The sequence below is a fragment of the Glycine soja genome, chromosome 11, assembly GCF_004193775.1.
Source record: "Glycine soja cultivar W05 chromosome 11, ASM419377v2, whole genome shotgun sequence".
Lineage (NCBI taxonomy): Eukaryota > Viridiplantae > Streptophyta > Magnoliopsida > Fabales > Fabaceae > Glycine > Glycine soja.
Genome location: NC_041012.1, coordinates 31,586,033 through 31,602,202, shown reverse-complemented (window position 1 = coordinate 31,602,202; position 16,170 = coordinate 31,586,033). Strand labels below are relative to the sequence as shown.

Below are 16,170 nucleotides of genomic sequence, written 5' to 3'. Positions count from 1 at the left end.
AGGGCATCTGCTTGCTGGAAAGACTCTTGTCCAAGGTCACGAATCATGTCCTCCAAGCGATCTCCTATTTGTACATTAAACGGTTCAGATTGGGACCTACTCTGCATGTAGTCACTTCACCATGCCATATCCACGTCGTGTAATTCTTCTTAATCCCATCACACAACAGATGGTCCCGTATGTCGTCCAGTAGTTGTCGTCTTCCATTCAAACAATTGATGCAAGGACAATAATATTTTCCTTCTTCATTCGGTCGACCTCTTTCTGAAGCAAATTGCAAGAACTGCTCGACGCCATCCTCATATTCTAGGCTCATGCGACTTTCATTCATCCAACTTTGATCCATCTAATCAATTCCATGCATGAAAATCTCACTTTTTTATTTATATGTGTGGCCCTATCCCATTTAGGAAGACTGTCTTTTATGTTAGCTTCAAACGTCAGGGTTAGCATTATTTTGAAAATTTTGACTAAATTTCGACAGCATTTTGCATTGGTCTCCAAGTACACGACATGACATCGGTGAAATTAATTTCCCGATAATCAAGTATGCACTCAGAGAACAACGTGAAATGCATTGTACCGAAATTTGATCAAATTAATCAAAATAATAATAACCTTAACGAATGAATCTAACATAAAAATACCAGTCTCCCCAAACTGTCCAAACGGACATTTCAAGACTAAATACAATGACTAATGCAAACTGTCCACAAGAATCATTGCATGCAATCTCAAATGGGAATCTAAGGTTCACTCAGCATGAACAACAGTTGTTTATATAGCAAATTACATTGATGACGTACAACAACATACAAATATCGACATCAATAGTTGTGAGACTAGTCATAAAAATACAAGCAAAAGCAAGATGCTAACCAAGATGTAAATATCGTTATAAAGTTATAATAATACAAGCAAAAGCAACATGCTAACCAAGATCCAATGTTAGGATCCAACAGGGTATGGCACTAGTCCTACATTAGAAGTATGGGATTCTAGTGTGGGTAGTAAAAGAGAAATCCTTCCCACTGGTTGTGAGAAGGTGGTCTCCACAAACTTTCTTGGCTACTAATAGATGTATATCTTCTGAGTCCTTTTTTTTGGATTTTTTAGGGTTATAAGTTTCATTTTAATCATGTTGTAGAACTTCTGAGGGAAAAGGGTGGAAGTCACAAATATCTTTACCTCATATCATAGGCATAATGATAATTTGATTGTATGCACTAAACTAAACTTGTGTTTCTCTATATATTTTGTCCATATTTATCTGATTAGTAGTTATCTGCTGGTGTAATTCAAAAATTGTACTATTTGAATGTATTAGTGTCATTAAAATCTTTCTATTTGGCCTTCCAAAAAAATATCTTTCTATTTGCTATGATTAAAGGATATGATTTCATGAACTCTTTTTGTTTGTTAAGCCTGTACAACTAGTCTTTTTGCGCTCCATTTATATTTGGAAATTTGTATTTCAGGTACATGATTATTTCGAGGATTAACAAAGCACCATCTATACTTTATAATGTGGTATTGTGCTACTGGTTAATTCTTTCTTGAACTATTGGAGAACATACATAAAATTTCAAAAATCATGAATTTTAAATAGAGGGAAAAGTAATTTGACTCGCTGTAAATTATAATGGTATGGCCAGCTAGAAGATAGTTTCTTCTCCTGAAATTATATTGAACAATAACAAGTCTTGGCGAAACAAAGATCATGTTAAAAATATGGTTTGTCATTGGAAGGTCTGGATCCTGCCTAATATTCTATCTTTTTCCCCTTGTAGGACTATAATGGCTGAACATGTGCATTATTCTACTACATTAACAAAAACTCTATATTTAGATTTTTTTTATGCTCTGCAAATAATTTCTCCTTGTAGATCACATTAAATGCCTAAAGACTATCTGCAGAGTTGTAGACATGAAGGTTGGAGCAGTGTTGCCAAATTTCTAACCGAAGATGTCCCTCAACTTCTAAAGTCAGAGGATCTAAAAGACATTCAGGAAGTACTCTCTCATGCTTTTAAATCTCCTCCCAGTGAATTGAGAGGGTTAATAACATGGATTGCTGAAGTTTGCAGACAAGAAGATGGGAATCTCACACTGAGTGAGGATGAGAAAGGAAGGCTAGCTATCAAGGTTTTCACACTACATTTTTTCTTTTGATGTGTGTTATTTTCAAAATTAGGGACTTCATCTCATTGAAGAAAATCCAATAAATGATTAATCATAATGTTTAAGAGCTTTGAAATTTCAGGCTGACATACTGGAACAGATTCAAACAACTGGACTCTTCAAACACGTGACAAGGTGGTTGAATTCTAAAATTTCATGTTGTAATTCTTTAGCAAACCTTGGTGACAAAGATATGTTACCAGCACTTACTGCCAGTGTTTGTTGCCAAGCAGCAGATCTTTTGACTGTTTGTGGTAGGCTAGGTTTGTCAGGTGGAAAATACTGTAGTCAAATAGATGTAAAACATCTGAATGCTGATAGTGAAAATCCAGTAACATTAGTTTCAGGAACTGTTACAACTAGTGGTGGTAGTGAACAAGGAGTTGATGTGTTGGTCCCTTTGTGTCAAAGGGAACCAAGTAGGTTGTGTCTTTCTAATGAAGGTCACTGCATTGGTATGCACCCGTCTACTGCAGACGTCTTAACGGTGCTTTTATTGGCCTTGCCCTTGCATACGTGGTCTGGCATTAAAGAAGAAAAGTTGCGTGTGGAAGCTTTGAGCCTTCTAGCAACAGAAGATCTCCCTCCCCTACTTCAGGAAGAGGTAATGTCCATTTCTTTAGAATCTATTATCCAGTTTTTCCTTTAATCTAAACTCTGAAAGATATGGACTTTTCGGTCTAGTTTGGCAGGTGTTTATAGATTGAAGTGGCTCGTATCTGTCAATTTCTGTGGACCATCTGGTTTACAAGAAACCAATGACTGTTTTCAACAAAGGAAAGTCCCCATGTGACTACTGTTAGAAAAATATCAGAATTTAGTTGTGCCTGCAACTGAAGTGGTATCAAATGATAATGTCCAAATTCATAAATGGAAGCAGCCAACTGTATGTCTTATGAAAGCCAATTTGGATGCCTCTGTGAAGAAGAATATAGGGACTCCGGTGAAGTCGTTGCTGCAGCATCTTTGGTTATTCCTCGCTGCTAGAAATCTCATGTAGCAGAAAACCATTTAAGAAGGCATCATTGTACAGTGAGCAAGTAAGAGAGTTGGATTAAGCATAGGTAAATGGATTCCACACTTTAATCTGATGTGCATATGATGACAATTAACTGCGGAAAAAATTCAGAAGGAGACTAATCTAATGACTGAGGAGAATTAGCTTGCACAGAAGTACATCCAGCTTCAAAGATAGGAGCTGCAGGCTCAATAGTAGGACTAGAATCAGCATTAATAGGAGAACTAGAGTTGGAATTTGAATTTGCTACGGGATCAACAGAAGTAGGACTAGCAACAGAATTGCTAGAGACAGAGTGTGTGTGTGTGTGTGTGTGTGTGTGTGTGTGTGTGTGGGTGGGTGCATGTGTGTGTGTGTGTCAGTGTCTATGTGTGTGTGTGTCTCTGTCCGTGTGTGTGTTTCTCTGTGTGTATGTGTGTGTTGTGTCTGTGTCTATGTGTGTGTGTGTGTGACTTTGACTGTGTGTGTGTTTCTCTGTGTGTGTGCGTGTGTGTGTGTGTGTGTGTGCATTTCTGTGTGTGTATTGGTCATTAATTGGGTATATTGGTCACAAAATTAGGATGGTTGCAGTTTGTGTGTGGCAGTAGTGTTAATTTAAGAGACACACACACACATAGACAGCTTTGGAGGTGGATTTTTGTAGTGAAGCACTAAACAGGAGCAGCTTATACAGGTGGTGTGGGAGGACAAAAAAGTAGATTTTACCAGTGAAGGAAGAATGCATAGTTCAGTTTTACAAGAGGGAGATTCAGATTAGAGGGAGATACAGTTTTGGGATTTTAAATTCTGCGAAACCGGCTGAAGTATGCTCTGACATACCGTGAACTCATTGCTATTCTGATGCAGCGACATGTTCTTGTCGATGGCAAAGTTAGGACTGACAAGACTTACCCTGCTGGTTTCATGGGTATGTTTGCAACTTCTCAATTTTTAGAATAACAGTCCGTTTCATGTTATGCAACCAAAATATGTTACATTATCAGGGGGAAATAATATGCTAAAGTTCTTATTGTTTATTGAGCTTGACCAATTTTGAATCTGATACATTTAGCAAACTCTCTTGAAGTCTATGTAGTTGGATATTAACAAATTCTCAGCTATTCATATTCTAAGAATGTAGTCTTGTCCTCAGAATTACAAACATTGTAAATGTTAACCCTTATTTCTAACATTCTCCACTGGCTTGTGAATAGACTATGGTAAAATGTGAGCTTGAATTGACCTAACCAAATTAGTTGCAGAAACAGTTCCTGTCCGAACTCTGGTAAAATGTGTACCTTTGTTGTGTTTAGTTATCTTATATAAAGGCTAACAAATGTGTTGATGCTAATGAACCTTTAAAATGTCAATTTCAGGACTTTATAGTTTTTTATTTTATTTCATTTTGGAGTTACAATTTTTCCTACTTAATGGTTATGGTTTAGCATATATTCTTTGTATGTTGTGTAAATGGCAGTTCAAGCTCTGCAAGGTTAGGTCATTGCAATTTGGCCAGAAAGGTATCCCATACCTGAACACATATGATGGTCGCACCATCCGTTACCCGGATTGAGGCTTCGAAAGAACTGACAGATATTGAGACCCAGAGAAAACAGGAAGCAAATGAATTTTCATTCAAATTGGAAAGCACGATGAGAAAGTTGAAGGAGGCCATTGAAGAGATTGATGAGTCAAAGGAGCTTGAAATGAAATTGGCTGTGAAAATATCAGATGTTGATTTCTTGCAGAATGAGTTAAAGTCAGTTAAGGAAATGGATAAAAGGGTTCAAGGAGATGGGAGTGCAAAGCAATTGGAAGGAAGATTCAAAAAAGGGGAGGAATCAGAAGACTCTATAGTGTTACAAACTATAACAGAAGAATCGAAGGCAGCTAGGAAAGAATTAGCTTTGGTTAGAGAAGAAGGTTTGTAGTTTATGGCCTCTTTGGATGTCATAAGAAATGAGTTGAAGCATGTCACTGCTAAGACAGATAAGTTGAAGAAGAAGGAAGGGAAAGTAGAGTCAACAGTTCAAAATCTCAATTTCAAGATTTTGAGAGCAAAGTCTAAATTACAAGTTGTGTCTGCTGCTGAGGAAAAGGACAGATCCATAGTCATGAGTTTGTCTCATACTCTTGAAAAGCTGAAGACAGAAACAAAAGAAGCAAAAAAGGAAAATGAGGATGTAAGCTAGGAGGTTGCAGCCACCAAGGAAGAAAATCAGAACGTTTAGTTTGATATAGACATGACTGAGGAAAGGTTGCAAGGCGTCATGCAAGAGCTAGAAGTAGCCAAAGCATCTGAAGCTCTAGCCTTAGAGAAGCTGAAAACTCTTACTGAGAGTACCATGAGAGAAAGAGCTTTCACAGCACAGCATAGTTCCATGATCACTATCTCAAAATTTGAGTATGAGTATCTAACAAATCATGCAGCCTTAGCAGAAAAAATTGTTGATAAAAAAGTAGCAACAGCCGAGGCATGGATTGAAGCTCTCAAGGCCAACAAGAAGGAAATATTGATGGAAACAAAAATAGCTCAAAGAGAACTCAAAGAATCAAAATTGGAGCAAGAGTTGGAGGTTTACACCAAAGAGAAGATGCTTTCAAGAAGAGTTAGTAGTAGTGAGGAGCTTGATAATTGGCCAAGAAAACGCGAGAAGAGTTCATCCAAGAACTTCCAGAGAGCCATGTCTAGAAAGAGCATCAAACTTAATGGCACTATAACTCCTGCAAGGGGAGCAAAGTTTTAGAAGACTGCTTCACCTGTAGCTCGACATATCAGTCCTTTTACTATTAAGAAGAGAAAGAAGGTAATACCAAATTTGACAAAGCTTTTTAGGGGCAAGAAAAACAATAGGGATAGATAGTGAATTCAAAATACAAAAAGTGATAATTATGGCTCTTTATCACTGCTAAAATTTATAAGCAACGAAGAGTGTGTGTGAGGCAACATATCTATTAGTGATTGCCATGCAATTCCCATCACAGAACCCAAGTTCTCACTATGTCCCTTTTTCCCTTCCTTTTCATAATATCATTCCCACATGGCTCAAGTGTTTTTTTATCATTGTTCCATTCATAACAACGATAAAGGATTTTACTACTAATTACTAAAAAAAAAAAATTATTTTAGAATTGTAAAAATAACTGATAATTGATTATTGATGCACCTGTGGTACTATTTAGAATGCAAGCCACTAATAAATTTTATCAGAAAATAATTCTAACACAATAAATTCCCATTAGAGCAAGATTTTTTTTCTTCTTCGACGAAAGGGAACGATAGAATAGAGAATCCAAAATATCTGATAGCAACACCCAGGAAGAGACAGACACAGTACCTCAGGTCCATGAAGGCAGGCCCAAGAGAGGCACCACACGTCCTGTCCACTTGAAGGACTATGTGTAAATTGCTGCAAGCTCACTAAATGTATTCAAACTTGATCTTCCAAGTTCACTAAAATCTGGCCTTAGTGGCCAGTTATTAGAGATTGAAGGTACAGACCAGAGTCATTGGGTTCTTAGTCTAATTAAGATATTACCATACAGCTTAAGGGTCAAGACATGTTTAAATCTGGACAGAATAGTCTGTCGTGTGTATGCACTGCATGCTGGAAATACTATATCGATTAAAGATATGACCAAAATAAAGTTTATAAGTAAAAGACAATTTTTACATTTTGAGTTACCTTTTTGGGTTGAACTAGACCCAAATCCAAATATCTAAGGACTAACACTGCAAAATTGCATTGCAGGGGATGGTTTTAATTTTAAGCTTCCAATTACAAGGAGAATGGATCTCATAATTTTTTTTGAATAATCCCACTTTTCTAATTGCATTGCATTGCAGGGGATGGTTTTAATTTTAAGCTTCCAATTGCAGGACTAACACCCCAATTTTCTAACTTAGACTTATATATCTCAATTGTCTTGCCATTGAAATACTATTAAATTTCATCATTTATTTGATAGAATCGATCTCATAATTTTTTTTGAATAATCCCACTAAATATTTAGTTGCTTTACCTTTTATTATCTTTTTCCTTTTCTTCCTATTAGTAAAAACTAAAAACAAAGTTGTCTAAAAGAAAGAGGATGAAAGGTATGGTGCATAAAACCCCAAACTCAAATATCTTTTCCCCCCTTTCCATCATTATTGAAATTGAAACTGTTCTAAACTAGAGTTAAGGTTCAATTTGTATTATAGAACACCTGAGTCCAAAAAAGGCATAACCAACTCATGTAGCAAAGTATTGACCAAGGTCAACACCCACTCGGGTGTACGGCTCCTATAATATTAGTATATTTGGATGCAAGTAAATTGAAAGACACGCAACCATGAATTGAATCCAGATATTGTTGGACCTTGTGGCCTCAATAATCTTAAGAGAGATAGACTTAGAATGCAGAAGAAGCAACAACAATCAATTTAATAATGTTCTATAAACATGCAAGGCAAAATTGATTGCAATAACATAAATGAGATAGGGGAAGAGAGAATGCAAACACAATTTTATACTGGTTCGGCCACTTCCCGTGCCTACATCCAGTACTCAAGCAACCCACTTGAGATTTCCACTATCTTTGTAAAATCCATTACAAAGTCTGAACCACATAGGGACAACCCATCCCTTGTGTTCAGGAATCCTTTACAACAAGAGACTCATAGTCTCTTAACCAATCTCATTGAATAAGAAGAATGGAAGAAGAATTCTCTCTTCAAGAGAAGAATATTGCAATCAAGATCATGTAGGAATCCTTATAGATTTTGCAAGTGTTTGGCCAAGGATTTCTTTTGAGAGAGCATTTGACAATGAAGTTCTTTTGGAATCTCTCTCATTGTCTTTTGAGAGGATAAGACACTTTTGCCAAGCAAAACTCTATCTTCAATTTCATCCCAAGTCACACATATATATAGGCCTTTGATGGCCATTCAAAATTCAAATGATAAGATGTGACTGTTGGCGATATTCCTTGAAAATCCTCTCTGGTAATCGATTACAGAATTAGTGTAATCGATTACATAGTTGTTTTTCTTGAATAGTTGTGACTCTTCATTTAAAATTTGAATTCCCAACGTTCAGAGTCTCTGGTAATCGATTACATATGATGTGTAATCGATTACATACTTTCAAACCATTTGTAATCGATTACATGTATAGGTAATCGATTACATGTGTCTTGAATGACTTGAAACCTTTTATTGTGAGGCAAGACTTGATCTTGAAGAAATCTTGAATCAAGGCTTTGTTTGTTGAAACAATCTTGTATTAATCTTGAAGCAAAGTGAGTCTTGTTTTATTCTTCTTTTGGCATCATCAAAATCTGTATACATACATTCACATTCTCCCCCTTTTTGATGATGACAAACATGTGATTTCTTCTCAACACCATCAAAGTTTGCATGATTTACATTCTCCCCCTTTCTCTAGCAAATTCTTAATTCTTCTTGACATCATCAAAATCTTCATGATTTACATTCTCCCCCTTTTTGATGATGACAACCACCTGTAGGTTAGGAGCAACAACAAAGAAAAAATATCTATTTGCATATAGTTTACTCCCCCTTGGTTTTGCAATGATTGCTTATATGAGACAGTTGAAGATTTCATATTTTTCATATGTAAACAAATTGTCTCATAAACAATAGATAATTTTTCTTACTATTTTATTTTTTATCTTTCTCTCCCCCTTTGTCAACATCAAAAATAAATCATGAATAGAGAGGAGAAAGATGTTACCACTTGTTGCAATGTATGATAATCAAGTGATACCAAATGGCATTAAAACAATCATTCAATATTAATCAAGCAAAAACAAGTACAATGACACATCAATCAAACACAATCAAATACAATCAATCATCAAATATTTCAAATCAAATTAATTAAATTAACAATCAACTAACTATACATAATAATTTTTATTAAAAAAATTCAAATTTCAAATTTCAAATTTCAAATTTCAAATTTTAAATTTTAAATTTCAAATTCCAACTTCCAACTTCAAATTTTAGTAACTTCCCCTTCCAACTTCCAACCTCCATTTTCAACTTTCAACTTCCAATAACTTTCATTTCCAACTTCCAACTTCCAGTAACTTTCAACTTCCAATAACTACTTCCAACTTCCAACTTCCAACTTCCAAATTTGAATTTCAAATTTCAAATTTTAATTTTCAATTTTCAAATTTAACTTTTCAATTTTCAATTTTCAATTTTCAATTTTCAATTTCAAATTTCAAATTTCAATTTCAAAATTTTCTTTTCTAAATTTGAAATAGTTTTCTTAAAACATGAAACTAATTTGAAAAGTTTAATAGATTCTTTAAAAACAATCAAAAACTCAATCAGGAACAAACATCAAAGACAATACAATCAAACACACAATAAAAAATACAATCAATCAATCATCAAACACAGTCAATCAAATTCAATCACAATCATCAAGAACAGTCTAAACTCAAGTAGAAAACAAGCATCAAAAGTAATCAATCAAAGACAAGTGACCTGTTGGTATCATTTGATATTACTTGTTGGAGTTGTTGATCAAGTGGCCTTTGTTTGTTGTCTCCATATATCACATATTCACTTTTCTTGGGGAGAAATGTGGCCTTCGTTTGCTGTCTCCATAAATCACATATTCATTTATCTTGGAGAGAAAAAATGAATAAACTTTGATGCATGCCATGTGTTTGGAGAAATTGCTATCAATGTATCGACTTTGCTCTTCTCCATTTTCATAGTCTTTCATCATGATATCCAGACTTATGATTTTCTTCTCTGAATCACTTGAATAATTTATGACATTATCTTCCCAAGTGATATATCCTTTCTTTTCTTTCTTCTCTTTGAAATTCATCTTGTCGGATTTTTCCATTTTTCTTTTAAACACAGGACAATTGAATCTCATGTGCCCAAGTTGATTGCACTCAGCATTTTGGGGCTAAAGAGGAACCTTCTTCTTTCTTCTTTCATCATCATCTTCTTTCTTCTCTAGTTTTTTTTATGTAGTTGCATTTCTCTCTACCATTGTAGGAATAAATGAATCAAATTCGATGGCTTCCCATATCTTTAGATCTATGGCTTCTATAAAGATCTGCATTCGGGTTTTCCAATAATGATAACCCTCACCCTTGAACATAAGAGCCTATTCATAGAATTTCCCTCAGGAAATGGAAATTTGGATGAGGCCATATCTATTCTTGAATGCAGAAGAAGCAACAACAATCAATTTAATAATGTTCTATAAACATGCAAGGCAAAATTGATTGCAATAACATAAATGAGATAGGGGAAGAGAGAATGCAAACACAATTTTATACTGGTTCGGCCACTTCTCGTGCCTACATCCAGTACTCAAGCAACCCACTTGAGATTTCCACTATATTTGTAAAATCCATTACAAAGTCTGAACCACACAGGGACAACCCATCCCTTGTGTTCAGGAATCCTTTACAACAAGAGACTCACAGTCTCTTAACCAATCTCATTGAATAAGAAGAATGGAAGAAGAATTCTCTCTTCAAGAGAAGAATATTGCAATCAAGATCATGTAGGAATCCTTATAGATTTTGCAAGTGTTTGGCCAAGGATTTCTTTTGAGAGAGCATTTGACAATGAAGTTCTTTCGGAATCTCTCTCATTGTCTTTTGAGAGGATAAGACATTTTTTCCAAGCAAAACTCTATCTTCAATTTCGTCCCAAGTCACACATATATATAGGCCTTTGATGGCCATTCAAAATTCAAATGATAAGATGTGACTGTTGGTGATATTCCTTGAAAATCCTCTCTGGTAATCGATTACAGAATTAGTGTAATCGATTACACAGTTGTTTTTCTTGAACAGTTGTGACCCTTCATTTAAAATTTGAATTCCCAACGTTCAGAGTCTCTGGTAATCGATTACATACTTTCAAACCATTTGTAATCGATTACATGTATTGGTAATAGATTACATGTGTCTTGAATGACTTGAAACCTTTCATTGTGAGGCAAGACTTGATCTTGAAGAAATCTTGAATCAAAGCTTTGTTTGTTGAAACAATCTTGTATTAATCTTGAAGCAAAGTGAGCCTTGTTTTATTCTTCTTTTGACATCATCAAAATCATGTATACATACATTCACAGATATACACTACATAGGTGAACAATGAATTATCCTTCAAAAAGCAACTACTGAATATAAAATATACACTACATATTTAAGAAACAGCATACACTATCATCCTTGTTTACTTTGTGAATTGCTTATCGATATCCTTTAGTAGGGGATTTCTTCATTTTCACTAGAACACTCACAGTTCGGACGAATATATGAACAAGGTTCAGAGATTTTATGAGCTCTTTATCAAAATAGCATTATAATTAAGGCCTAACTTCCCTATTATTCATACTAATCAATATCTTTTTAATTGTCAGCTTGTGTTTCAAGATAGCATGACATCACAATTGCAATTCTCACCAACAAAATCATCAGCACAGCAAAGCATACAAAAATATCAAGGAAATGTATCTTCATCACCTCGTACCTCGATCAAGTCATACCTCAGTATATGCAAGATTAAGTCTAGCAAGTCCAGCAAAGCAACTGATGACGTAGCAAACAAACCTCATACCTTGATTAGCTGACCACTAAAACCCAATCAAATGTATCTTCTAGCTATAGAGTTCCTGGGAAACAAAAGATTAGAAGGATCTTAGATTACTAATTGTATGATACAAGTATTTGCAAGACACAGAATTTTCATGACAAGCCACCAACCCCATACAGATTATTATTGGTAGGTAGGTATCCTACAAATAAAAAGCCCCACATGTTCTATAACGGATTATCACAGAAGGAAGGCTTAGCTGAGGCTTCATCTTGGTTCAAGGTATCCTACAAATAATTCCTTATCATGGATTATCAGCAACATTTAATCAGATTGGTTCTTTGAGACAATATTACGATAGTGAGGATAAGAAAGTCATTTGATAACAACATTTCAAACGATGCAAGACAACCTCACAGGATTGAAAAGCAAATTAAATTGTTTCATTTAGACAGAGATACTGCTGAGATACTAGAGTTAACAGTTCATAAGCAAATTAATTTTAAAATATGAGAGGGAGCAATCACACAAACACTTATGAGTTAAATCATTCATGTTTACTAATTCAATTTCAGCAATTACTTTTCATTTGTCCTGTTGAAGAGTTGAAAGATCCTTGTTTTCTTTTGCAGGCCAAAGTAAAGCCACAACATTCAGAGAAGAGCAACAACAAATCTCATATGAATTTGATACCAAGTTGGATGCAGTTCCTGTAGTAAACCCCACAACTCCAGCCACAACAAATTTATTTCCTACACTAAACCTAACAACAATTTCTCAAGCACCTGGCTCAACAGGACAAACCACACCCACAACCCCATACATGAACCCTATAAACCCTTACACAAACCCCACAACACCAAAAACAAGCCCTACAAACCCATAGTTGTCTTCCTTTCATTTGCCTCTTTCAAAAAGGTCATATAGGCTTTTACCTTCTAGGTCTTTCAGAAGTGAAAAATCCAACAAAAACAAAGCACAATGACCAACAAATCAAGTGAGATAGTGACTCCTCAAAGCTCAGAACACAGAACAATAAAAGGAAATGTAGAACATTGTTACATTTGTCGTGGTGCTATACGCATTACAACACACACCTACCTACCTACCCATTAGGCATTCAAAGGACACAAATCAATATGAATTACCTCACTGAAAATGACACCTTGCGAGCACGAGTGAGCACCCCAAACGGAATGCAAAGTCAGCACCCCAAACAGCCCAGGGCAATGACGACAAACCAACTCCTTCGAGCTACCACGACTTCCACAAACCAACTCCTTGCACCACACACAAACAAACATCCTTGCAGTGAGCACAAGTTCCCCAAACAAACAAACAAAGGAGAAGAGGAAGAAGAAGAAGAAGAAGAAGACAACAAAGCCTAAGGTCGCGAAGAAGAAAAACAAATTGTACCTAGGTAACGTGGATAAGTCGTACAAACAAGTTGAAGAACCTGTACTCACGGTCGCAAAAAAGAAGCGAAGACGAAGCAGAAGAGAAGAACAGAGCGCGAGGAAAAGTGTAGGGCTCGGGTTCTGAAATTTTAAAATATATAAGTCCAACATCAGTTTTCAACAAAAAACCGATGTTAACCCAACGATGTTAACGTTAACATCAGTTTTCTGAGAAAAACCGATGTTAACATATCATACGTTAACATCGATTTATTAAAAACCAATGTTAATCACAAGACGTTAACATCGGTTTTCCAAAAAACCGATGTTATCGTATCATATGTTAACATCGGTTTTTCGAAAACTGATGTTAACTACTCCTATTAACATCGGTTTTTAAAAAACCGATGTTAACGTCTTTTGATTAACATCGGTTTTTGGAAAAATCGATGTTGATGAATATATATTATTTACATTTATGCCACCGCATTTAGATTAACATCGGTTTTGTCCAAAATTGATGTTAATCTGCCGATGTTAAAACTGCTTTTTGTAGTAGTGACATAAAATCTTCTGTGCAACTCACCTAGCTATATGTATACAAACTAGGCCATAGCTAAGCGTAATATTATCAAAATAAAATTATTACTTTTTTAATAATCATCTTAGGAATGTGATATAATTATTTCGTTAATAAACTTTTTTTCATGAGTAATTCATTAATAAACTAATTCAATCATGCAGTAAAAAAATCACATACAAATTGATCTAATGTTATATATCATTAATATACATGAGAGAATAATAAACAACAACGTAAAAAAAAAACAATGAAAGGTAGGAAAAGAAGTTTAAGGAATAATACATCTGGGTTTCATCTTAATTGGGAGACCCATGGATGGATATGGCATTGGTTGACGAGTGATTACTTCCTCTGGGTTTACTTGAGACCATTCATACATTTTTACAAAGTTGTGAATAATAGTCAAGGTCTCAATGCTGGCAAACTCGTTTCCTACGTAATAATGAAGCCCTGTACCAAATGGAAGGTAAGAATAAGGTGGAATTATCTTGGGTGGATTCTCAAAACGTGATGGATCAAACTTGTGTGGATTTTCAAATATATCATCATTCATATGTGTTCCATATGCTGCCCAATACACCTGAACAATGAATAAATCTAACATTAAAGTTTATCCAAAAAAGATGTCACTAATTAATTTATGAAGACGAATAACAAATAGGTTTAGCGAAAGGGTTAGTCTCCTAAAACATGACGAATCACAATTCTAAACCTTGTGGAAAGAATACTCACATTTAGTACTAGATAATGAGACAATGTCTCAAATAACATTACCTCCAAAAGATGATAGTGTGAAGAAAAAAAATATAATTTATTTAGTTTTGAGGATGTTAATTAATATCACCTGCCACCCTTTTGGTATGTCATAGCCTTCGTAGTTAGTTTCTTTAAGTGCTTTCCTAAAGCTTCCAAACAAAGGAGGGATCATCCTCATCAATTCCTGAGCAACTCTCCATGTGTATTTCATCTTTTGTATCTCTGCCCATGTAACTCTTCTGTTCCTTCCCTTTGCTTTATAATTTCCATTTGTTCTGCAATAAAAAGAATTCAGCAAAATAACCAAAGGACTAATTCTCTTTTATTTTGTACATTGGAATGACAAACCATAGCATACTCTAAACTCTTAAGTCTATGTGTTAATTACCTTCTAAAACTTTATTGTGGACCTCTTTATCTCTGGATAACTTCCATATCATCAAGCTCATAAGAGTGGCAGATGTGCCATGACTAGCAACAAATAAAAAAAATCAAGTTGTCAGTTATTAAATCATCATCTAATGGTTGATGATTGTCATCCCTTAGTGCAAGCAGGCAAGAAAGCATGTCATTTGGGGAGCTTAGAACTCCTTTTGACAGTTCCTCCCTTCTTTTGTTCATAATAGGAATCATCCTGTCAACAATTCTTGCTCTGGCTCTCTGGCCTCTCCAAAATGTGGTACCAGGGAGATTGATGGGAAGAGAATGAATTGCTTTAAATGCTAAAGTAAAATCTACAAACATAGCCTCCCTAGTGTGCTCATCCTTAATGTCAAACAATACATTGCATGCTATCTCATAGGACAGTTTCTTCATGAAGACCATAGCTCCAATTGTTTCATTCTCTCTGAATTCTCTCAGCAATGTAGCATTCACAAGTCACTACTAAAAAAATAAGTTTTAACATCGCGCTGTTAACATCGGTTATCTGAAAACCGATGTCGTTAAACACTTACAACATCGGTTTTCAAATAACCGATGTTAACAGCTTGATTTAGTGCGATTTTAACATCGATTTTAAAATAGCCGATGTTGTAAGTGCTTAACAACATCGGTTTTCAAATAACCGATGTTAACAGCTTGATTTAGTGCGATTTTAACATCGGTTATTTTAAAACCGATGTAGTCTAAGCACTTACAACATCGATTTTAAAATAACCGATGTTAATATAAACTCTTTTTCTTTAATTATTTATATATTTTAAAAAAATCATATATTGAGTTATTAATTATATTTTAATTAAAAAAATATAATAATTAATAAACAATAACAAATTCAAAAGGTAAGCATTTAAAAATTAAACTAAATTTTTAAAATAAATTCTGTAATTTTAATTTTATTATTTCATGATTATCATTTAAATATAACACACATTTATATTAATCATTGCATATTAGTTCATTTGAAAATAAAATAAAAAACTATTTTTAATAGTAGAGTTTAACTTTTATATAACTTTTATAGAATGTTAGTAAAAACAATTATATAGTCAAACAATTAAAATTTATTATTAATATATTTTATTTAATTATTATAAAAATAAAATATTTATCATACAAAAACATTTACACAAACAATGTATATATTATTTATTATCAAAATGTCTAATAAATATTTAAAAATTATATTTTATGAGATATTGGTCACCAATCAATAAATAAATAT

The 16,170-nt window shown here is 34.4% G+C and overlaps 1 protein-coding gene and 2 pseudogenes across 1 annotated transcript; 2 read left to right on the top strand and 1 right to left on the bottom strand.

Moving 5' to 3' along the window:
• The first annotated feature begins 1,896 nt into the window (after positions 1 to 1,896).
• Positions 1,897 to 4,675, top strand: LOC114373175 (glutathione gamma-glutamylcysteinyltransferase 3-like). The gene is made up of 4 exons (XM_028330707.1): positions 1,897 to 2,145; positions 2,264 to 2,785; positions 4,046 to 4,106; positions 4,656 to 4,675. Exons 1-4 carry the CDS (start codon positions 1,897 to 1,899, stop codon positions 4,673 to 4,675), a joined length of 852 nt encoding a protein of 283 aa, XP_028186508.1.
• A 47-nt stretch (positions 4,676 to 4,722) lies between these two features.
• Positions 4,723 to 6,042, top strand: LOC114373174 (annotated as a pseudogene).
• Positions 6,043 to 14,016: 7,974 nt separating this feature from the next.
• LOC114373173 lies at positions 14,017 to 15,137 on the bottom strand (annotated as a pseudogene).
• Between the last annotated feature and the right edge of the window lie 1,033 nt (positions 15,138 to 16,170).

Coding starts and splice junctions, on each gene's coding strand:
- LOC114373175 (XM_028330707.1), top strand. CDS start 1,897: ATGCCTAAAGACTATCTGCAGAGTTGTAGACATGAAGGTTGGAGCAGT. Junction 2,786..4,045: donor CTCCCCTACTTCAGGAAGAG/GTAATGTCCATT, acceptor ATTCTGATGCAG/CGACATGTTCTTGTCGATGG. Junction 4,107..4,655: donor TTACCCTGCTGGTTTCATGG/GTATGTTTGCAA, acceptor TGTAAATGGCAG/TTCAAGCTCTGCAAGGTTAG.